General features: G+C 43.8%; 2 protein-coding genes across 8 annotated transcripts in view; one reads left to right on the top strand and one right to left on the bottom strand.

The window, feature by feature from the left end:
* Positions 1 to 6500, top strand: part of sncb (synuclein, beta) — a 59325-nt gene extending 52825 nt beyond the window's left edge. The window contains exons 4-6 of the mRNA XM_068043090.1: positions 291 to 299; positions 5183 to 5284; positions 6444 to 6500. Of these exons, the coding sequence (XP_067899191.1) occupies positions 291 to 299; positions 5183 to 5284; positions 6444 to 6500 (168 nt within the window). The remainder of the gene's footprint in view (positions 1 to 290; positions 300 to 5182; positions 5285 to 6443) is intronic.
* LOC137375880 (eukaryotic translation initiation factor 4E-1A-like) overlaps positions 1 to 25618 on the bottom strand; it is a 141749-nt gene that overhangs the window by 89749 nt on the left and 26382 nt on the right. The gene's annotated exons all lie outside the window — the stretch shown is intronic.

Raw genomic sequence — 25618 nt, 5'->3', positions numbered from 1 at the left:
GCATATAATTTTATCCTGCAGTTCTACTTCAGAACTCATGTTTGTATATTAAATAAACTGACAGCATGCTGCTAGATGCAACTGAAAAAAGAGATGTCATACAAAAATCAACCCTCATGTTGGTAACATAGAAAGACTTTAATCAAAAAATCCTACTTTTTGGGGGTTATGCTCAAATAGTTAGTAATTTAATTGTCTTCCATTATTGTGGGAAACAATACAATAGGTATCTATAGCATTAGCAGGCCCACCAGATTTATGTTACAGCTCTTGCATCCCTCTTTGACGAGCAACTAAAGGTAAAAAAGATTTAAAATTAATTTTAATGAGTGGCCCAATTCTGGGGCGTTTTTAAAATTTGCTTCACACACTGGACTGCACTTAGACTCCTACAACTGGTGTGAAACCTTATCTACCTGAGTTAGCTTTGTGCCTCTTACCTACAGTGACCAACTATTCAGTTTTGAACTGGACAGTTTGGTTTTAGGAACGGCCAGTTGATAGGGTTAGCATTGAAAAAGCAGGAATAGGCTGGCTTATAATTTCTGCTTTTTTTTTACAGACTGTGTAATGCTCGAAAAGACACATTTTACAGATGCATGATTGAGTCCATTTTCCATTGTGCATGTGTACAAAGAGCCATCTAGTTCACCTTCTACTACCCTGGTAGTTGCATGATACAATGATAATGAAGTTGTTGACGCATCATAGCAATTGACCTGTCTATAACAGGCCGAGGCATGAGGCAAAGAAAACCACAAGGTGAAAACGTTTCGAAACCATAGGTCCAAGGTCACCTCTTACTACCAAGTATCCCACTTACCACGTCATATTTCAAATTACTGATATACTGGATTGAATTTTACGCCACCCCAGCGGGTTGGATGGTGGCATGAGGGCAACGTAAAATTCATCGGGAGGCAACTGGAGGCCTACCCACTCCACTCCTACCTCTGGTCAACTTTACAGCGGTTGGGCTGGGGGGGAGGGGGCGTTGGGGGGGGAGGGGGGTGGAAACAGCCCACCCGCCCAAGGCCAATCAAGGCTCTTAAGTGGCTGTTGAGTGGCTACTTAAGGACCCTCGCCCGCCTCCATGGGTATTTTACCTGTGGCAACCGAGCGTGCTGGGGACGTGGGGACGTGAAAGGCCACCCAGCGATAGCTGCCGGCCTTTCTGCGTGCTGTGGGGGGGGGGGGGCATGGCAGCCGGACACAGGGTGCCGATTGAGGGCCGCCCCCACCTTCCAAACCACCCCACCCCTCCCACAAATGACCACTCCAGCTTTACTAGGGAAGGACCGATCCCCCTGGTGAGGCATGCCCAACTTACCTTCACTCCTGGCTCCATCTGGTCAGCTGGGCTAAGAGCTGCAGGCACGCTGATTGGCCGGCAGCTCAATGAGGAGGAACTTCCTCCCTCAGGCAGGTGTAAGTCCCGCCTCTGGACAATTAAAGCCCAGGGGCCTGTAAAATGTGGGACGAATCCCCAGGCTAGGCAGAAGCGGGTTCGCCACCAACTTTTATGTTGGTGTTGAATTCCCGTCTGCCTAAGGTAAAATCCAGCCCACTGTATCCTAAATTATAATATTCCATAAGAAGTCTACCTAATTTACATTTGAATGAATCAATACTATTTGAGTTAACTGCCTTCCTCGGCAGCCTGTTCTAATAGGTTTTTTGTTTGCCCTAATTCCCCACCCCAGCCAGATTTGGAGCAGACCAAAGGTCTTCTCATAATGTGACTCACAGATCACTGAGCTCCTTCTTGAGTTATACTACCATTTTTGCATTGAAAACCACTTTGCATTAAAATTGTCAAGATATGCAAAATTTTAATACGTTTAATACGTTTCAATATTTTAACACATTGGAGTGTAAGATAATATTTCGTGGTTTAAACTCTCAAAACATATTTCATATTTCCTAAAGGTATTAAATGGAAGAAAATACAGTCTTGGATTTTCAATTAAGTTTACGTATCCCTCCTAGCTAGCATCAGCAATGAAAGTGTAAGCATTCAGTAAGACACCATGAAGTGACAGAGTGACAAAAAGAGAAAGTGGAAGCTTTTTTCACGCATTTAAAGAAAAGTTCATTTACATATGTAAAATTTGGTATCTAAATCATGTATTGCAATGAATTATTATCTGTTGATCGGATATGTGCACTGTTTCTTATAATTGTGCCGTAATGACTGAATCTGTGAGTACAAATTTACATTTTTGACTTGAACACAATTTTTACATTTAGAACCATATATATCAGGTCACAGTTTAGAGCAAGATTAAAGCAGCATTTTGATTCATATAATTAACAGATGCTCTGAAAAACATCGATCTATATTTAGGGTTAATCATTAAAGCACAGCATTTATTTTAACAGTAAAGTGCATTGGGCCCTGACAAACGTCTATCTTCAAGATACATCATAACTAAGCAGTAAAAAAGCGAAATGAGAAAAGGCAATTCTTCTCATTGAGAATAGCAATTAACTGTTATCCGTCACTCTATGATTAAATCAGAAATGCTCCATCCATCAATATTGGCGACCACGCTCTGGAAGTGGTTCAAGAGTTTACCTACCTAGGCTCAACTATCACCAGTAACCTGTCTCTCGATGCAGAAATCAACAAGCGCATGGGAAAGGCTTCCACTGCTATGTCCAGTCTGGCCAAGACAGTGTGGGAAAATGGCGCACTGACACGGAACACAAACGTCCGAGTGTATCAAGCCTGTGTCCTCAGTACCTTGCTCTACGGCAGCGAGGCCTGGACAACGTATGTCAGCCAAGAGCGACGTCTCAATTCATTCCACCTTCGCTGTCTCCGAAGAATCCTTGGCATCAGGTGGCAGGACTGTATCTCCAACACACAAGTCCTCGAGGCAGCCAACATCCCCAGCATATGCACCCTACTGAGCCAGTGGCGCTTGAGATGGCTTGGCCATGTGAGCCACATGGAAGATGGCAGGATCCCCAAGGACACATTGTACAGCGAGCTTGTCACTGGTACCAGACCCACCGGCCGTCCATGGCTTCGCTTTAAAGACTTCTGCAAACGCGCCATGAAATCCTGTGACATTGATCACAAGTCGTGGGAGTCAGTTGCCAGCGTTCGCCAGAGCTGGCGGGCAGCCATAAAGGAGGGACTAAAGCATGGCGAGTCGAAGAGACTTAGCAGTTGGCAGGAAAAAAGACAGAAGCGCAAGGAGAGAGCCAACTGTGCAACAGCCCCGACAACCAATTTCATCTGCAGCACCTGTGGAAGAGTCTGTCACTCTAGAATTGGCCTTTATAGCCACTCCAGGCGCTGCTTCACAAACCACTGACCACCTCCAGGCGCTTACCCATTGTCTCTCGAGACAAGGAGGCCAAAGAAAAAGATGATTAAAAGTGCAAAACTAATAGCATTCAATGATTTAACACAAAATTAATAACCTGCTTGCTATCTTAAATGAGGAACCACAAGACGTCCAGAATAGACCCCTGCAGAATTTCATTCATCACAGGTAGAGATTTTAATCATTTCCCAATGTTTTTTGTTTCCAATTGTTAGACCAGTTTTTTAATTTATCTCGTTCATTGTAAATAATCCCATCATTGTTTACCCTATTTAAAAATCTTGTATGTGATCTTTATGAAGTACCTTTTGAAAATTCAAATAAATCTTATCCTTTGAATATTCCTCATCAACTAGTTTAGTTAGTTGCTGAATGAATTCTAGCAGACTAGTAACATTCCATCTCTTAATACTCCTAAATCCACAATGACTACTCTCAATGGATTCCTTGTTCCTTGGACAGTGGTGATAGTACTTATTTTATTATCATACATTCATGGGATGTGGGCATCACTGGAAAGCAGGTATTTGTTGCCCATCCCTAATTGCCCTTGAGAAGGTGATGGTGAGCCGCCTACTTGAATCGCTGAAGTCCGTGGAGTGCAGGTACACCCACATTGCTGTAAGGTCAGGAGTTCCAGGATTTTGACCCAGCGACAATGAAGGAACGGTGATATATTTCCAAGTCAGGATGGTATGTGACTTGGAGGGAAACTTGCAGGTGCAACTGCAAACTTACCACAAAATGAAAATTAGGATGAAATATTTACGCAGAGAGTAGTAGGGGCGTGGAACGCCCTGCCTGCAACAGTAGTAGACTCGCCAACTTTAAGGGCATTTAAGTGGTCATTGGATAGACATATGGATGTAAATGGAATAGTGTAGGTCAGATGATCGGCGCAACATCGAGGGCCGAAGGGCCTGTACTGCGCTGTAATATTCTAAAAAAAAAAAAATATTCCTGACTCTGCTTTAAGCCTCACCTCCATATCCAGAGCAACACTTATAGAAGGAAATTTGCTCACTTCACCCTCATCCTATGAGAAAAACCATGGCATACAGATACAATGAAAAATTAGTTCTCCCTATTGATAAATATTTGGAAGGCATTGGAGCCTTGATTTAAACTTGGAATGGGAGTGGAATGGGAGCAGGATGTGCACGAGACGAGATGGAGTGGCAAACCATCTCGAACTGGGCTGTGGGAAATTTAAACATCTGGGCATAATCTGCATAGTCTCCATCAGTCCCAAGCCCTAGATCAGTGAGATTGAAAGCTGGCCAGTGAGTGATAGGTCACTGCTGGGGAACCAAAGGAATGATCCCCAGCATTCTGGTACCTCACAGGGGGAAGGCAAATCAGCACAGGGGGAGATTTAAACTTACCTTGTCAGGCATGGAGGAGCATCCCTACTCCTTCAGGTCCCACTAGGAAAGTTTAAAAAAGAATGAAAAAACAGCTTAAAAGTTTGGGACTCTTCTGGCCTGATTCCTCTTTCTGCTACCTTGTCCTGGGTAAAAAGCCACGAGAAGGTTTTCCCAGCTGGTCTCTGGTAAAATAGTAGTTGGGCTCTAATGCTGCCAGTGAAGCCTGATCTGCATATTTAAAGAAGGACTCCAGTGGCTTCCAGCACGTGTCCTTCTTGTTGCTCAGAAAAGCTGGTCACAATCAGAACCTGTGAGATTGGTGTGGGAGTCCCATGGGTGATTATACTGCCTGCCTGCCCTGTTTCTGCCATGTTGGCAGCTTTGAAATTAGCCCTTATGACTATAATTGTATCTTCAAGTGATGTAATTGTATGTGTAAAATTGTGAGTATATATTTATTTTCTTCTCCATTGACAGCCTGAAGAGGTTGGGGAAGAAGCTGCTGAAGAAATCATAGGGGAAAGTACAATGGAATCAGAAGGAGAAATTGGTCCTGAAACTTATGAAGAGGCTCCACAGGTAAGATAGGCACATATTTAACTGTAGGTGACTGATGTAAATACATTTGTGAAGTTGCTCTATTGGAACTAATAGCATTGAACCTTAGGACAGCTTTTCACTCTAAACAGGGTTTGATTTGAATCTACATCACGCACACTAATACTGCTTTGATGAGTATCTTCAACCAACAGCCTGTAAAAAATGATTGATCAGATTAAAGATACTTGCTGGAGATTTATGAAACAGTATTTATAGCTCTAATAACTGATGATTGACAAGAAGTGACAAAGTCACAACTGATTTAGAAAATCTGCTTCATAAGGGAAATAATGGGAAAAAATCCCCAAAAAGTAATTCTGTATTCTACACACAAAAATATAATTAAATTGAATAATAAAATTGTTATTAAGTGAATAAAAATGTGAAACATTGAAGGCACTTAAACAGCTTTATCATTATACAATGAAACTAGAGTATAAGACCAGTTATATTGATATTATAAAGCAATAGATACCCTAAAATATTGAAGAATTTATGTGTGTGTAATACAACATATCGTCAATTATTCGTAGTTGAACATCATTAACACTGGAAGCTGTGTTAGTGGTAACATATAATCTTCAGTCAAGTGCATCTTCTTATTTCTAACTATAGAATGATACTACTTTTAGTGTTGCCCTGCACAAATATAGAATACAATTAGTATTATTGGACTAATTTTATATCCACATTCAATATGCAAGTTACACTTATTTGATTCCAATCATAGGGGGATATTATTGTTTAAGTAAATATAGGACAGTGTGAGTTAACCTAACAAGCTAAACATATTGGAATCAAATGTGGAAATTGGCAAGTTGGAGCCAGCTTTCCAACACACTATAAATTTTGTTGGTAATTATCCCCTCCCCCCACCAACCCATTCCCAAAGTGCTAACAGTCAATATCAAGCATCCATCTAGTATGTTTCATATGTTCTGTTGTGAGTTCAATTAGAGGCAGAAGAGCAATCTTTGAGACCCATAAAGTAAAAATTTAGCAAGAACCAGAATTAGCAGGAAATCAGCAGGATTTGATTTTAGTTACAATCACGGATGTGAGGAATCAGAGTTTTCTGGAAGGTATACAGAATGGTCTTCTGGGTAGAATAATACATTTCATTTCAAAACATTTAAAGATTACAAATGAAGGTGACCCTGATTCCAACATTAAGGATTTAGTAGGATTTACATAACAGAATCTGAGTATAAATCTTGTCAGATTTGGCACAAGCCCACAATGAATATAAAAACATAAGAACATAAGAAATAGGAGTCGGAGTAGGCCATTTGGCCCCTTGAGCTTGCTCCACATTCAATAAGATCATAGCTGATCTGATTGTGGCCTCAACTCCACTTTCTTGCTGCCCCCACCCCTGCCCCCCCATAACCCTCGACTACCTTGTATATCCAAAATCTGTCTGACTCAGCTTGAATATGTTCATGACTCAGCCTCCACTGCTCTCTGGTGTAACATTTTTCATAGAAGAGGCAAGTCCTACCTTATAGGGATCTCTTAGATTCCCCAATGTACTGCATGCTTACATAAATTTACATAATGTCAATTTCAATTTCCTATTTTGTGAGAGTAAATGATGACATGCCTGGAAAATTTTAATGTGAAATGAAGTCAGTATGGCAGAAGCACCTTTTTTGTTATTCCAATAGTCTAGTGCTGGAATTTACATGCTCCCGTTTCAGGTTATTCTCTAAATTTTCCAGACTAAAAGCTGACAGGTGTTCTGACTTTAGTCCTCTACCAATATCCTCACAAAACTGTTCATTAGGTGCCATATGAAAGCAACCTTAATTATTTGGATATCGATCTTCCCTTCCTCCATGGGTGAAACTATAGCCAGAATTTTACGCCCCACACCGGGAGCAGGCTATTATGTGATTGCCTTTAAGAATAATATACCTTTAAGAGCTTAGTATGCTAATGAGCTGAGTACCAGGACATGGTCATGTGACTTCATGTCAGTCTCACTCTGTAACTGTAACACCAAGTGGCAAGTCCAGTAAATAGATAGCTCTGCACTGTATATACTTACTTGTTAGCTGTTAATAAATCTGTTTGAGATCTTCAATCAACTGAACTCCATGCAACTCCTTTATGTTGCATCAGACAATATGAAAAGCATCTCATTACACAGGCTGCGAGGTGGGGGAGCGGCGTAAAATCAGGTGGGAGGCAGATGACTGCTGTGCCTTTGCCTACCTGCCTCTGCTGGTATTTCCCCCAGTAGCGGGGGAGGTGGTGGGTGACTTGCCCACCCTTAGCCAATTGAGCTCCTAAATTGACCAATAATGGTCACTTAAGGGCCTCTTCCCACCATCACTGGTATACGCACTTCACCACCTGAGGAGGTCACCCAGTAAAACGTGTCATCCTCCCTGCAGGCTGTGGAGGGGTGGTGGGGGGGGGGGGCGGTGGTCCCCCCTGATCAGGCAACCTGTGTTCCATGGAGGGTCTTTCCAGTGACACAGACACCCTCGTTGGAAGACCCCGCCAACAATCGCAATTGACCACCCATCCACCTTGCCTGGTCCTGGCTGATTGGCCCTAGCAAGCCACGACCCCACTTACCTGCTCTCTGGGGCTCCCGGTAGCCCTGCTGGGACTGAAGAGCTGCCAACCCTCTGATTGGTTGGCAGCTCTAGGAGGTGGGACATCCTGCCTCAGAGGGGCAAAACCACAACTTCAGGCAATTAATTGCCTGAGCCACGCAAAATAACATTGTGGCTTCCAGGACCGGCAGAGGCAGGCTCACCCCTGACTGTCCAGCAGGTGGGCAGGGCCACCGCCTCCTCAGTAAATTCCAGCTCATGTAGCACCTGTCCCTCAAGTGCTGAAACTATACATAATTCGCAAGCTAAGGTTCACAACTCACAGACTAAGAAAAGGATGCAAAACTGGAGTATGCCATGCAATGATGCATCAACTCATCGCTATACTTGTAGCAGGAAGCTCCAGAAGGATGGGAAATGGGTCCTGGAGGTGGGAGAAGTGGTGGGAATAGCCTGCAGAATCAATGTAAGAAAAATGTTCATGTTTCATGAATCATTTACTTAAGCATAGAACATGGTGAACTATTAGAAGGAAAGGAAAAATCAAGAAGGGTCACTGACCTGAAACGTTAACTCTGCTTCTCTATCCACAGATGCTGCCAGATTTGCTGAGTTTTTCCAGCACTTTCTGTTTTTATTAAGGAAAAATTCTGAGTAGTTTTTCCAAACAGTGTTACCCAGCAGGAAGGATAGGAATGCTTGCAGTGTCCTGGAGCTGTGGTGTGGCTGTCTGAACAGTGGATGCTGTAGGAATTGGTATGAGAACTGGAGCTTCTGGATTTCATGAAACGCCATCTAATTGTGGAAATAGATACCTGCAGATTGACGGTGTCATAGTGTTGATGACCAAATTAAGATTGTCTGATATGCATGTAAACTTGATAGCTTGCTAAAGATGAAGGCTGCTCGTGCTGTCACTACGGAAGCATGAAAGTCTAAAAATGTTGGCTGGAATGCTTCCGGCCTGCTGACACGGCCTGTGCAGCGGCCACTCACTGTAAGGGTGCAAGCGCAGGCCTGCCCTGTAAGTAGCAGAAGCATGCTGTGTGAGCTGATTGTGGCATTAATGTCTAATGCTGATTTGGCGCAAGAACTGCCATTTTGGACCTCACAGATCCTGTTAATGCCCCCTCTTAAACACTCGCACCTGAGCATGTGTTCAGCTACACAAGGGACTCCCCTACTAGCTCTATTTAAAGGCAGCACCAGGGGACTTCCAGGTGAGATGATTCGAACTTTCTTTTGCCGATGTAGCGTTAGTGTAAATACTCTGTTGAGTGTTATTGGAGCAGTTTGGAAAACCTTTTGGATATATAAGGGAGTGATGCTGGACTTTGACAAGGAGGTCAGAGTTGTTGGAAGGCTGTCACGAGAAAGCATACTTTCAGTAATGGGGGATATTGTTGTAGATCCTCTTGGGCTGCAGCATTGTTTGGAAATGGAGCACAGGCAGCAGAGATGGGAAGTTGTGCACAGACTGAGGAGAAGGAGGGTTCTCAACAGAAGACCCTACCCATCAAATGTCTTTAGTGAGAACTTCTACCTCCACCTCAACCAGGAGCAGTGTCTGAGGGGCCTATCACCAAGGAGGTGATGAAAGACCTGTACCACCTCCTACAACCTGACCCGCAGTGGCACAGCAGGATGAGGACAGTGCTGCTGGTGCATGTGATGATCATTGTGGCCCTAAATTTCTATCCCAGAAGATCCTTCCAGGCTGGAGCAGGCAACGTTAGCAACATTTCACAATTCACCACTCTCCCCCACCCCCCACCCCCTGTTCATCACTGCATCAGGTGGTGACAGAAGCCCTGTACAGAAGGAGATTTCATCGCAAAGGCAAGTGCTATCAATCATTGAACATGCAGTTGGTGTGCAACCATACCCAGAAGATTCTGTTGGTGAATGCCTGCTATCCTGGCAACAACCATGATGCATTCATCCTGGACCAGTCAGTCATCTTTGGGCCACAACAAAGAACCAGAGGCTGGCTGCTGGGTGAAAAGAGATACTTACTCTACACTTGGCTCATGACTCCCTTCTGCCACCTATATGGACGCCTGCCTACAGTAAGATCCATCCAACCATGAGAAACTCATGGAGCAAACCATTGGCATCCTGAAACAATGGGTCTGCTGCCTGGACCACTTGGAGGGAGCCCTCCTTTACTTGCCAGAGCGTGTTACCAAGTTTGTGGTGGTCTGGCGCTGCTCCACAACCTTGTGATCATGAAGATGCAGCCCTTATCAACAGGCCTTCAGAGGGAATGTCAGAGGGAGGAGGAAGAGGAGGATAAGGGAAGGATCATGGGATCATAGGAACATAGGATCAGGAGTAGGTCATTCAGCCCATCGAGCCTGCTCTGCCAGTCAAACTGTTCTGATGAAAGGTCACTGACCTGAAATGTTAACTCTGTTTCTCTCTCCACTGATGCTGCCTGACCTGCTGAGTATTTCCAGCTTTTTCTGTATTTATTTCAGATTTCCAGCATGAGCAGTAGTTTTCTTTTGAATATATTTACAGGTTTGTATTAATGGAAAAGATAGGGATATACAGCTGAGAGACATAAGTCAATGTGTGGAAACTGAAGCTTGGCCATGTGAGCCGCATGGAAGATGGCAGGATCCCCAAGGACACATTGTACAGCGAGCTCGCCACTGGTATCAGACCCACCAGCCGTCCATGTCTCCACCTTAAAGACGTCTGCAAACGCGACATGAAGTCCTGTTGATCACAAGTCATGGGAGTCAGTTGCCAGCGATCGCCAGAGCTGGCGGGCAGCCATAAAGGCGGGGCTAAAGTGTGACGAGTCGAAGAGACTTAGCAGTTGGCAGGAAAAAAGACAGAAGCGCGAGGGGAGAGCCAACTGCGAAACAGCCCTGACAACCAATTTTATCTGCAGCACCTGTGGAAGAGTCTGTCACTCTCGCCACTCCAGGTGCTGCTCCACAAACCACTGACCACCTCCAGGCGCTTACCCATTGTCTCTCGAGACAAGGAGGCCAAAGAAGAAGATAAGAAGATTTCTGCATTACATGGCCAAGGGAGGCAATATAAATGAGTTAAAGAATGGGGCCAAGGAAGGAGCCATGGCATCTCTTCTTTCTGGAAATGATCTTAGAGGCAGAGGTGGAGAAGCAATTGGGAATATTATGTCTTTATTATGACAGAAATAGAAAAACTAGAAGAGAGCATTGCAATGAAAATGGATTTCAGAAGAGAAATGCTGGAGATGAAGTGGTGTCGAAGTTGATGAGGTAAATGATAAAAGACACAATGATCTATGATGTTACGACCAGGTGAGAAGAGGATCTAGGGTTCCCTCTCAGCCTTCACCTGTTCTTACCGTAACAGGGTTTAATTTTAAACACACCGTGTTTTTAGCTCCTCATTAGTGAATCCTTGTTCACTGCTTTCTTATTATAAGGCAAAGAAACCAGCCAAACAGGTTTTCGTAGGTTTAAAGAAGAAAGGTTGAACTTTATTAAACTTAAACTCTAATTCGGTTAACGCTCAAGGATATGCAACGCACACACGCTAGCATGCATATGCGATACACGAATGCAGAGAGAGACAGAAAAGAATAGAAGAAATAAAGTGGAAAAGTTTGAGGCAATATCTGAAGATGGTTTTGGTTACTGTTTTTCCAGCTCGCTGTAGAGTCCTTGATTGTAGGTAGATCTAGCTTTTCATTGGGGCCCAGTATTCTTCTTAAACCTTGTTCAATGTAGGAGACTTTTCGCTCTTGAGGTTCACGTCTTCAGTGGATTTGTAGTTCCGTGAGAAAGAGATAGGAGCAGACAGGAGAGGTCTTCTCAGTCTAGGAGCAAACAGTCTCTCTCTCTCAAGCTGTTTATACAATTCAAAAAAATTCAGGTTGCCCAGCAGGTTAGTCATGTGACTAGCTGGTTTGACCATGGCTGTTTGTGGATTCAGCCATCTCAACAGTCATTCTGGATTGTGAGCTTCTTCACCTTCAATGTATGGTGATCAAAGTCCATTGTAGGTTGACTATGTCAAGGAATGGTCCTTTGTCTCCACAAGCACTGTCTGTTAGTATGTAAATGTTTTTTCCAGCCATGGCTGATCTGCTTAACAAGTCATTTCCTCACTCCAGCAACAGTTTAAAATCAATAGTCATATGGCAAAATTAACATGCCTCATTCTTGGCAGCTGGAGGTCTGTATGACAATGGGCATAGTGAAATAGGACATGCAGAAGATAATTTTATATTAATGGAGGCAGAGCTTATTCGTTATTGTTCTTTAAGGGAGGAAACCTGCCATCCACACCTGGTCTGGCCTGTATGTGACTTGAGCCCCACACTAATATGGTTGATTCTTAACTGTCCTCTGAAGTGGTGTAACAAGCCATTCAGTTGTATCAAACCTTGGAAGTAAGATCACTGCCACTTTCTCAAGGGCAACTGTGGATGAGCAATAAATGCTGGCTTTGCCAACTATGCCCACATGCTGGGAATGAATTTTTAAAAGGATTTAGTCAGGGCTTCTGCATTCTATCTATTGAACTCTGAAGGACAGTGCAATTTGATAAGCTACAGATGAGGACTAGATCAGGCTACTGCAATCAAAAGAATGAAAGCTGTCCGTACTCTCTGTCTAGGCTGATACATGAAACATAGCCACTTTGATGATGCATTGGAGACTGACCAGTACCCATAGAGTTGTGTCCTAACATTACAAATGTCCAGACAAGTACTGCTGAATATATATGCATGCACATAATATATTTTTTTTAAATGAGAGACAGGTGATGAGGAATAGAATTTGAGCGTATCTCAATAGGAAGGGAGAATAGTTAACCAATTTGCTGTTCATTGGTTTCACTTGCCATCTAAATAGAACTGAAATAGATAGATGAAAAATGAAATAAGGGCAAAATTGAAACTAAAGAAAAAGGCATTGTCATGAAGACCCCACCTGCCAAGAATGAGGCATATTAATTTCGTCATGTGAACATTAATTTTAAATTGTTGTTGGAATGAAAAGATAACTTGCTTAAAGAAATCTCAGCAGTGACTGGAAATGTTTTTACATACTAAGAGACAGTTGCCTAGAGAGACAATAGAACTGTTCCCTGATCCAATTAACCTAAATGGATTTTGATCATGAGACATTGAATGTGGAACAAGCCGGCATTCCATTACACCACCACCACTCCCCCCGCCCCCCACCACCCCCCACTGCGGGTGTCTGCTAAGATAAAAGGAATCCACAAAAATGCAGGAGGGTTTGTTAAAAAAACAACTACTCACACTACTATAATAAAAGCAAAATACTGCGGATGCTGGAAATCTGAAATAAAAACAAGAAATGCTGGAACCACTCAGCAGGTCTGGCAGCATCTGTGGAAAGAGAAGCAGAGTTAACGTTTCGGGTCAGTGACCCTTCATCGGAACATTACTAACCTGCTGGCCCAGGTTTGGTTTTGAACTGCTCACAGAACAGTTTGGGTCAGACTGCAACTGAATTTGAAGAAAGAGTCTGCCTCCTGCCTGGCTCTCTCTCTCTCTCTCTCTCTCATTAATTTCCAGATCAACTGAAGACACTTAAACCTCAAGAAAGAAGACTTCTACATCGAAACAAGTAAGAAAGTGTCCACTGGGCCCTAACGAAACGTCAAGATTTACCTGCAATCAAAGACTCTACATCGAACTCAAAGGACAGTAAATAAACCCCAGCTAATGCTTCAAACTTTTCCCCTTTATTCTTTCTACTTTTCTTTCTCTATCTGCGTGTGTGTTTATCACGTATGTATGTTAGCGTGGTCGTGTCACGTATTCGTAGTCGTTTTAACCGAATTAGAGTTTTAAGGTTAATAAACTTCCACCTTTCTTGTTTAAATCTAAGAAAACCTGTCTGGTTGATTTTTTTGCCTTACAATTGGAGAGCAGTGAACAAGAATTCACTGAGGGGGAGCTAAAAACATGGCATTTTTAAAAATTAAACCCTGTTACGGTTAAAGCAGGCAAAGATTGAGAGGGAACCCCTAGACCCCTTTCACACCTGGTTATAATAGAAATTAGAGGACTAGCATTGGGATTCGACCCACAGACAAACTAGAAATTGGAAGTGATCTAAGAAATCCTGAAATCTGAAGAATTCTTCTACTGCTAGACTGCTGCTGACCTAAGCAGACCTGTTGCTACACCCTGATGGAAGACCTATGTGACGCCTGCTGCAGTTAAATTGCCGTGAATGCCTACCCATAACAGACTGTTCATCAACCTCGCCTGGGGAGACTGCAAGTGGCATCCAACTATTCAACTCTGGGACACCTCACTGTACTGAAAACATCCTATCAGAACATGATAAACTCAATTATTTTTATTATTCCTTCTATTCCTAAGAAACAGCTGTAAACCAAAATCCATTTTCCCTGGTTAACCAGGTTTTTTTTTGAATGTATGTGTGTGTGCATGAGAAAATAAGAAGTTTTTCATATATATTGATTTATCTCGTTAGTAGTTAAGACTTATTATTTCTTTTCTATTAAATAGTTAATGTTTTTGTTGTTTAAAGAAACCTGGTTTTGATGTGCTTTATTCTGGGGGACAAATAGAGTGTTTAATTTGGCTATTCTTTGGTGGGTGAAAAACTTTCTTGATATGCTATGACCTGTGGAACAGTGGGACTGAATTAACAGTGCACTACTCCTGCCTTGGTCATAATATATATATAAAAATAGAAAGGGAACAGTGCTAGAGGACTGATGGACAGCTAATGTGATTCCTATATATAAAAAGGGAGATTGAGCAAGCCCAGGGACCTATAGACCAATTAGCTTAATGTCAGTGGGAGGAAAGCTCAAAGAATCCTCAATCAAAGATGCAATAGAAAAACCTCTGGAAACTGAAAATATAATCAAGAGTAGTCATCACAGATTCCAAAAGGAAAGTTTATGCTTGACCAACCTTATTGAATTCTTTAAAAAGTAACAGAAGGATATATAAGGGTTATGTAGTAGCCATAATATATTTTGATTTGCAAAAAGCCTTCAAAAAGGGGTGACCTCCTGATCTTGTCTAGATTGTCCTTGAATGCATCCCTGCTGTTTGTCTCCACTACTCCCTGTGGTAACGTGTTCCACATTTTGGCCACTCTCTAGATGAAGAAGTTTCTTCTGAATTCCCTATTCGATTTATTAGTAGACTTATAACTAAGGTCGGAACATTTGGAGTCAGGGGACAAGTAGCTGAATGGATAGCATGCTGGCTACAAAACAGAAAGCAGAGAGTAGGGGGTAATAAAAACAAGAAATGCTGGAACCACTCAGCAGGTCTGGCAGCATCTGTGGAAAGAGAAGCTGAGTTAACGTTTCGGGTCAGTGACCCTTCATCGGAACTGATGAAGGGTCACTGACCTGAAACGTTAACTCTGCTTCTCTTTCCACAGATGCTGCCAGACCTGCTGAGTGGTTCCAGCGTTTCTTGTTTTTATTTCAGATTTCCAGCATCCGCAGTATTTTGCTTTTATTTTAGAGAGTAGGGGGTTACAGGTAGTTACTCAGATTGGCCATTGGTAGGATGTGGTGATCCACAAGGATCAGTACTGGGACCACAGTTGTTCACCATTTATGTAAACAATTTGGACTTGGGAATTGGAAATACAATTTTAAAATTTGCGAACAACATCAAATTTTGGGGGGGGTTTCATTAATACAGAGGAGGACTGCTGCAATGTACAGCAAGGCATTAATAAACTTGCAGAATGGTGTGTAATTGGCAAATTAACATCAATATAAATAAATGTAAGGTCATACATTTTGGTACAAAAAGTAAGGAGCCCGCATACTCCCTGAAAAATAAGTGTCTAAATGGTGTACAGGAACGGTGGGATCTGAGGTACAGATACACAGATCACTAGAAGTAGCCATGGAGGTTAATAAAACCATAAAAAAGCAAACAAAGCCCTGGAGTCCATTTCTAGAGGGATAGAATTCAGAAGCAGAAAAGTTAATGTTAAACTTGTATAGAACTTTGGTTAGCTCACACTTGGAGCACTGTGAACAGTTCTGGTGTCCATATTATAAAAATAATATAGAAGCACTGGAGATGGCACAAAAAAGTATTACAATCCTACAAGAACTGAGAGATTTTACCTATCAGGAAAGATTGAACAGGCTTTTCTCTAGAAAAGAGAAGACTGAGGGGTAACCTAATAGAGGTCTTTAAAATGATAAAAGGGTTTGATAGGAAGACATAAAGTTGTTTCCACTTGCGGGCAAAAGATGAGAACTAAGGGCCATAAATATAATAAAAGCAAAATACTGCGGATGCTGGAAATCTGAAACAAAAACAAGAAATGCTGGAATCACTCAGCAGGTCTGGCAGCATCTGTGGAAAGAGAAGCAGAGTTAACGTTTCGGGTCAGTGACCCTTCTTCGGAACTGAGTTCCGAAGAAGGGTCACTGACCCGAAACATTAACTCTGCTTCTCTTTCCACAGATGCTGCCAGACCTGCTGAGTGATTCCAGCATTTCTTGTTTTTGGGCCATAAATATAAGGTGGCCACTAATAAATCCAATAGCAAATTCAGGAGAACGGTCTTTGCCCAGAGAGTGGCTGGAAAAGGAATTGAAGGATATGTTGATGGGGTTAGATGAAGAAGGGTGGTAGGAGATGCATGTGGAGCATAATCACCGGCATGGACCTGTTGGGCCAAATGACCTGTTTCTGTACTGTTAATACTTTGTATATTGCATGAATTAAAAAAATTAAATCAAAAGCTTTATATATGCAGAAGGTTACAACCGTCAATTTATTGCTGTTGAGATAGTGGTCCTAATTGGGTACACATTTGACTGTACATGTTAAAAACAAAGTTTGTCATAAGGTGCATAGGAACAATATCTCATAGGAATGGAAGTAGGCCATTCAGCCTGTGAAGCTCATTACAACAGTTACATGGCAAATTTTATGCTAGGAAGAATATTGTCAAGAAAAATCAAGACATTGCATGAACTGATCTCGCTGTAGGGTCACACATTATCCACATAACTACATCGGTCTTAGTCTTGGAAGATGCTTGAAAGTCTTTCTTAAAAATTTCTAAAAGGAGAGCGACAAAGAGAATCCATTTTTCCATCTTCAATTTACTAAAAGGTCTCTAATTACACTCTAGGCAAAGGCGACATTGTCAGCTAGGTGAAGTTCAATTTGAAGTGCAATTTGTTCCTTCAAGAGAAATGGAGGCATCTGTATCTAAGTTAACTTATAAAACCTCAGCACTTTACTTCAGTGTCCCAGTAAATTTTAGGGCAGTAAGATTAAGTAGTCAAATAATTAGAATTCCAGAAGGGAGATGCTCTGGTCATTGATGATGTAACAAACAGTGAAGGAAGAATATTAAAAGTCACTATGACTTAAAAAAAAATCTAGAAGCTTCCACTGCAAATCTATAATAATTATAATCAGTTTTTGCCTGTGCAAACTGCTTGGTCAGTTTAAAGAGCACATCTGTTGCCGGGTTTATTTAGTGGATGCTACCTGGCACACGCAGAGGCACATGGGCCGCACAGAGGACTGGCGTGCGTGATGCACATGTGGTTGCCAATGGTTAGTGGTGGCAGCAGTGGCAAGATGGTGGTGTTGGTGGAGAATATAAACAGCTGAAGGTAAGGAGATCCCAACAACAAATTTACCCTGGCTGGAGAGATTGTTTCCTTGAGGGATGAGATGGGATGGATGGGAAGAGCATGAGAGGGATGGAAGGAATGGGATGGGGATGGAGAGAGGGATGGCATGGGAAGAATCGGATGGTATGGGAGGGAGCGAATGGCATGGGAGGGGTTGATGAGATGATGGAATTTGTTAAGCGTGGCAAAATGGCAAGGACAATTATTTGATGCAACTTATTATTCAAAAGCTATTCTTTGTGCTAAAAATGAAGGTTCACTGGATTTGAATGAAAAAGTTTTGGAAAAGCTATCGGATGAGTTAAAAGAAAACATCAATGTTCTTTCTGTAGATGAAGAAGATGATAACAGTCTACGCTCTCCAGAGTTCCTACACAGTCCAACCCCAATGGGCACCACACAAACTTAGACTCAAGGAAGGAGCAATTATAATGTTGATATGAAACAAAAGGGGGTGGGGGTTACTTTTATGGGCCCTACAAGAGCGGTTTTGGTGACTTAATTAGGCATGAGTTGTTATTTCAGTTTCCCAATGGCGGGTTTTTGTTTTGCAGTTAAGTCAGCGGCGTGTTTGCAGCAGTTCAGGGTTCACCTGGCACTGTGGCGAATTGCAGATTTGCATACATTTCCACAGCATGAATACTCATTAACCTACAATTATTTCAAATTAAGTCTACCTGCTAGATTAAGTTAGCAGCGGACAATATTCCCGTGGCATGCATTTCACATTTGTTTAAAGGTAGCATACACCAGTCGGCTTTGTGCAGTTGTGTCTGAAGTCAGTGGTTTCATTTCTTGAACTCATTGGCACAAGGAAGGTCAACATTGGAATGGATGTTTGGCTCCAAACTCAGCACCAGCAAGGGCAATTCTGCTCAGGGGATGGTGGGGAAGGCATGGGGATGGAGAGGACACAGGGTGGGGTTATCGCGTGCTTGGAGGAGCTGGGGAGGTCTCATGTTCATGGAGGAGCAGGGGTGTGTAGTCGGGCAGGACACAGGGTGGGGTCTCAGGTGGGTGGAAGTGCAGGGGAGGGTGGAGTGCAGCGTCCAGGATGTGTACTAGTTGTTATTGATGCAGAAGTTGGCTGTGGGTGGGAAGGGGGTTGTTTTGAGCGTAACAGTAAACTGATGGTCATGAGGAGCCTAAAGGGAGGGGTGAGTGCTGTCCACGTCAGGGTCCTGTGGGGCGAAATCAGGGTACTGGCTGGCAGAGGGAATGGTCACAGTCACAGGGGGCAATTGGATTTCTTAGGGGAGGGAAGGTCAAGACTTAGGGTTGGGTATTCAATGGCATCATAGGGAGGGGAACAGGTCTTGGCACTACTTTCAAGGTGGATTTTAGGAGGGTCAAGGGTGAGAGTCGGCAGTTGGATGGTCACGGGATTAGGAACGGGTGAAGGGATGGCTTGAATAAGTTGATAGTGATCCAATCCAAAGTAATGGGAGGGAGGTTCAATAGTCACAGAGGGAGGGTGTAAGGTAACATGGGGTGGGTCAAGGATGATGGGTGCATATGGCAGGAGGAGATTGGAAGGTGGGGAAACTTGCCTGGAATCTCACGCAGTATTTTGATGAAGGATACTGCAAAAGAAGGCTGATTTAGAATGCTTTTCTCATTTCAACAGTTGCAAATCTGCAAACACATGGGTCTCATAGACTCAATTTTTCTCCTACCCATGGGAAGATAAGCAGAGGATGTGACTGAGGAGGGATCTTGCCATTCAGTGAATGATGCTGCAACACCAACAACAGGCAGCACAAGAGGGTGAGGCTGCTCAGAATGATGCCATCCAGAAAAGACATTACTGAAGGCAGGCACTGGCACGTCATCACATCCTCAGGATAAGAATAAATTACCTTCAGATATCAGAGAGGCAATGCCAGAGACACGTGAGGATGTCACATGAGATGGCCACTGAAATTTGTAGGATCATTCAGCATGACCTTCAACTGCGTTGTTTTGGTGGGAATCCTATGCCAGTTGCCCTCAAGGTTACTGCTGCACTCAATTTTTTTGCTAGCAGTGCCTTCCAGGGATTAACTGGTGACATATGTGGCATCTCATAGGCTGCGACTCATAGGTGCATCAAAGAGGTGACCAATGCCCTATTTTGTCATGTCAATGCTTTCATCTATTTCCTCGTAGATGAGGACAGCCACACAGCAAGGTCAGCAGCCTTCACCGCCATCTCTCATTTCCCTAGAGTGCAAGGGGTGATTGACTGCACTCATGTGGCCATTAGAGCTCCCCAGGACCAGCCTGCTGCATTTGTCAATCACAAAGGCTTTCACTCTTTGAACATGCAACTGGTTTGTGACCACAGGAGACAAATTTTGCAGGTCTATGCTCGTTTCTGCGGGAGCTGTCACAACTCATACATTTTGCGGAACTCACAGCTGCCAGGAATGTTTGAAGTTCCAGCCCAAGTTGATGGCTGGATCCTGGGTGACAAGGGTTACCCACCTTGGACATGGTTAATAACACCAATGTAGCATCCCCAAAGCACAGCTGAAGAGCGACACAATGTTGCTCACGCCTCCACCAGAAACATCATCAAACATGCTGAAAATGCACTTCCGCTGCCTTGACTGGTCTGGAGGGGCTTTTCGGTGTGCACCATAGAGGGTCTCATGAATAATTGTTGTTTGCTGTGCATTGCACAACCTGACAATTCAACGCAGAAAAAATTTGCATGCAGAGGAACCAGTGGAACAACAGTCCTCTTCAGATGAGGATGACTATGAAGAGCCTGAGGGGAGGACAATAATACTAATGAGAATTTTATGGATTTTAGGGCCATGGAGAGACATGCAAGGGACATCAGAGAGAACCTTATCTTTGCACATTTCAGCCAAGAGTGAGGCATTTGCTAAATTAAAGCTTGAAGGAAAAAAAAAGTTAAATCTCCACAAATGTTCACATATCTCTGTGACCTGAATCATTGCTGTAATCGAAAAGCAGGCCTCTTTTAACAGCAACACTTGAACCTGCATTGGCAATGTGCTTAATGCCCTGTCTGCTATAAACTTCATTGAAAACTACCTGCATCTCAATGGAAATAGTGCCCTGCATCAAGGCAATACCCCTCAGACAGAGGATGCTACAACTTTGCAGCACCTTGATTTGACCAGCTCATCCAAACGAATCTGGGTTATGATGGAGCCACAACAGCTCCTATGCAAGGAATGTTGGGAAGGGACAACAGAACTTACATTGGAAGGCATGTTGCTAAGGAATAAAGCGCAAATTCTTCAAACGACAAGCAGCCATCGTTGAAGACTGAAGGCAAAAATGTCAAGGATACAGACATGCTGGACACTTCCAGAAATGCTTTGCAAGTATAAATGCATGCCAGCCATAGGGCTCCAATAATCATTTTTCTTTTCAGCTGGAACTCTTCGAATGGTGTATGAGATTGTAACAAAAATTAAAACAAATAAATGTATTTTGAAAAACTATACTGCTATTTACAATATTTACATCACCCCTGCCACCTTCGGTGCATAATTTCTTAATTTTACATTTTCTACAACTACGTCTAGGCGCTACCCTGACATTAGCAGTTGAGGTAGAGGCAGTCTTCTCATTGCGCTGCCCCTTTGCTTTGGATGACCATGGTGGGCATCCTCGCGAGGTATAGGGCCTTGATGGCTCCATCCTGCTGGGGGTCTGCAGCACTGGTGCTTGAGTCTCCCCCTTGTGCCCGCCTGCTGGAGGTAAGGGGGTCAATGTCAGGGGGGAGGACGAGATGCTGCTTACCCTGGGGGTGTCCTGAGAGGAAGGCCCTGGCGCAGCTGGCACATGCTCCTCCTCCATCTGGGTGCATGATGACACATGCCTGTCTACCTGAGGCGAAGGAGCACCCAGAAGGAGGTCCAGATTCCTCATCGCCCTCTCACATAGACTCTGCTGCATAGAGCCCATGGCTACAGTGATGGAGTGCAAGTCAGAATGGATTGGCACAAGTGCTTAATCAGACTCACCACAGAGCTCGCCAAACTCTCGACTGAGAAGACATACACTCATATGCCTGGGATATGATAGACATCATGGCCTGCATGGACATCTCCATTGCACACACAAAGCCACGCATGACCTCAGTCATCTCCAACATATTTTCCACATCTGTTTGTGCATGCCCAGCAGACTTCGCATAGCAACAAACAGGGGATCATCATCAGAATGGGGCTGAGCAGGGGCTTGGGCCCCAGATGTCCTCCAATTATCAGGGGGCCCAGCTGGCACATGCTTCCTCAGCTGCTGGGATGTATCTATGTCGTGCCCATCAGATTGTGACCCAGATTCCAATCTTAAACCCCCCTGAAGACTGTGTGGATTTATCGGCGCTGGTAGAGGTGGTAGAAGATGCAGGTGATGGTGCACCCTCTGCGGCATTGGCAGCATCCTCCCCAGAGGTGGAGTCCTGAGCCTCATGGCATTCTGTCGCTCGAGTGCGGGCATTTGCAGTGGATAAAAAAAAGAGGCACATTACGTGTCATCAGAACATGAGGTCAACACTTTCAACACGTTCGTCTTGTGTTCACATCTGGCTGCAAGACTAAAGTTGACGCTTCATCCTTACGTCTTGAGGATCTTGCCTCATCGTCTGCGATGGCACTGCCTCCCTCCTCTCTTGCAATCTCTGCTGCCTCCTCCTCAGCCAGTGTCAGCACCCTGATGTCTGGGATCCTCCACCTGTCTTTGCCCACTGATGCTGGTTATGGGTGCATTTATTCTGCAGGAGACAGTGCAGATTTAATGACTTGTCAAAAGGTGCATCACACCCATTGTCTACATGCGTCAACATCACTCATTCTGGAATGACTGTCGCAGGATGCATCCAAGCACAAAAAATAAGACAGATGTCACTATTCTGCACAATCATTTGATGTATGGCACCAAGGCTGATCATGCATTCAAATGCATCCCTTGTCTGTCACTGTCTTAAACACACTGAACCAAGGAGGAAAACATTACAACAGCTTCGGCAATATCACTTACCATTGCCGATCTGAGCAAGTCATTAGGCAGCATTTTACATGCGGCGGCTAGCTTCAAAGATGGTGGCGCACATGCGCAGGCTTTACTCCGCGGAGCTGCTGCGATATTAAATTCGGCGGCTCATGTGCATGGCTGGGGTGGACCGTCCCCCCTCATGACGTGCACGGGGTGGGTGGTCCATCCCCGGCAATGGCGTCCGGCACCACTGCGCAACGCCGACGCCATTTTTAAAGGGCTTCCAGCCCTTATATTTAATTTCAATTTTTAAAGTAATATGCACTTTCGATTTAATTAAAAAAATTAAAGAACTGTTTCTATCCCTTTTCCCACTCTCCCAATATCCATTTTGTTCACTCCTTGCCCTCTAACCCCCTAAAATGCTTACTTTGTGTACCTGACCTTCACCCCCCAAAGTTCATTAAGTTTTACCTTCAACTCCTTCCCACCATCCCCTCCACCAATCAGAAGAGTTTCTCCCCGCTCCTTCCACCCCACCCCCACACTGAAATACTTAACTGCCCCCCTTTCCCCATCAGTGTCCCGCATTGGATCTCCGAACGGAGATCCAAAGGCGCGGCAGTGTCAGCCGCCGCCACCAATATGACACCGGAATAGATGGCTGGAGCAGATAAGTATTTAATTCATTGATTAGCATTTTTTTGACTATGGTAATGTTTCCCGTCACCGAGTGGCGGGGGGGGTTTGGTGGTGCTGCCACGCGGCCTCGCCGCTGCTGGGGCTGGGCCTTCCCAGCGTCAAGGCCCATGGAAGGCCTCTCCCGGAGGCATTTTCCAGCCCTCCCCCAACCCCCCGCCATGATGTCATGGAGTCTGTAAAGTCCAGCCCATTAATGCGTTTCCGACACTGCACCCAGGTCCGGCACACTACCCCACAGTTCAAGACCTCCTCCTTCACCTTCATCCAAGCTGCATTGGTCAGGCAGGAGGTTCTTCTAAGATCATCTGCAGGGAAGAGGACCTCCTCCTTTCTCTGATGGCCTGGAGGAGAACTTGCAGGGAGGTATCAGTTAACCAGGGGCTGTGACGCTGCCTGCTGCCTGACATGGTTATGGGTGTTGCTGGAACAAAAACAAAAATATGAGGGGGATTTGGTTCTGGGGTGAGAGAAAGCACAAAGGACGAACCAGGAAATAAATGATCAGCTATTTTAATGGGTTTTCTCAGCAGATGCTTCAAAAACACTAAGGCTGCTGATCTTTCAGGCTTGCAACACCAAATGATTTATAGCCGTGGTGTTTTGAAGAATGACGGCAGGTTCTGTCAATGAAAGTCCGTCCCTGCCACATGATTGCACGTGTCTCCCGTGTCTGCCACTAGACCTTTAATTTATATTTGTAATTGCGTGCGAACTGAGTAAAAGGGCGTAAGTGGAAGTGCCGCCAACTTCCAGTTCTGAGGTCGGAAACGCCGCGCCGCTCATAAAATACCACCCAAGGACTTTGTCATTGGACAAGATGGTAGTTAGGAAGCTGTTTTCTTCGATGCTGAAATTATAACTGGCAGATTTCAAGGAAATAGAATATTTATTCCTCGAATAATATTGAGCCCATCTCATATAAACCTGCCTTTTCAACTCAGCAGAAATCAGTTCCCAATTAGACTTTCATATTCTATGACTATAAACAAATCACAAGGCCATACTCTTCACAAAGTTTTATTTATATTCCTCAGTCTGCTTTTACACACGGACAGCTTTATGTAGCTTTTTCCCAGAGTGAGAAGTTTTGGCTCTGTTTGTCTTTAGTGAAAGAATAACTAGAAATCCTGTATTTAAAGAAGTACTGTTGCATAGATACTAATTTGACAGCAAATGTTTTGCAGGTCTCTGCTGGTAATTAACATTCTATTCAAGGAAGAAAGAGTAGAAGCTCCTCAGGATATTTTGAAGGACAATATAATATTATATTAACAGCTGTGTGGGAATTTGCATCATGACAGCAAGATTAATGTAACAAATTACTCATTGTATACTCTGATGTCCTCGATGCACCAATACCTCTGATGTCCCCCCTTGGCCCTTCCTATTTCTCATCTGCATGCTGTTCCTCGGTAACATCATCCGAAGCACATTGTTAGTTTCCGCATGTACGTTGACGACACTCAGTTCTACCTCACCACCATCTCCCTTGACTCCTCCACTGTTGCTAAATTATCAGACTGCTTATCGACAACCAGCACTGGACAAGAAGAATTTTCCTCCAATAAAATATTGGGAAGACTAAAGCCATCGTTTTCAGTCCCTGCTCCAAACTCTGTTCCCCAGCCACTGACTCCATCCCTCTCCCTGGCAACAGTCTGAGATTAAACCCATTTAACCCCCAGATGAGCTTCTGACCTCATGTTCACGTCATCTGTAAGATGGTCTATTTCCACCTCTGTAACATTCCCGACTTCGCCCCAATCTCAACTCATCTGCTGCTGAAACCCTCAATCATGCCTTCATTACCTCTAGGCTTGCCAATTCCAATGCAGTTCTGTTTGGTCTAACACATTCTACTATCTATAAACTTGAGGTCATCCAAAAATCTGCTGCCTGTGTCTTAACTTGCACCTAGTTCCATCACCCTGTGCTCGCTGACCTACATTGGCTCCTGATCAAGCCATGATTTTAAAATTTGCATACTTGTTTTCAAATCCATCCATGGCCTTGTCCCTCCCTATCTCTGTAATCTCCTCCAGCACCACAACCCTCCAAGATATCTGTGCTCCTCTAATTCTGGCGTCTTGACCAGCCCAATTTTAATCATTCCACCATTGGTGACTGTGCCCAAAGCTCTGGTATACCTTCCCAACATCTCTCCACCTCACTTTCCTTCTTTAAGACACTCCTTAAATCCTACCTCTTTGACCAAACCTTTGGTCATCTAACCTAATATCTCCTTTTGTGTCTCACTGTCATATTTTGTTTTATAATGCTCCTGTGAAGTGCCTTGGGGTGTTTTATTACATGAAAGGTGCTATATAAATATAAGTGGTTGTTGTTATGTCAAAGCACACATTGATGCTCTGGGGTTTAGAGAGATACAGCACTGAAACAGGCCCTTCAGCCTACCGAGTCTGTACTG

The sequence above is a fragment of the Heterodontus francisci genome, chromosome 12, assembly GCF_036365525.1.
Source record: "Heterodontus francisci isolate sHetFra1 chromosome 12, sHetFra1.hap1, whole genome shotgun sequence".
Classification (NCBI taxonomy): domain Eukaryota; kingdom Metazoa; phylum Chordata; class Chondrichthyes; order Heterodontiformes; family Heterodontidae; genus Heterodontus; species Heterodontus francisci.
This window is presented reverse-complemented; position numbering and strand designations above follow the sequence as displayed.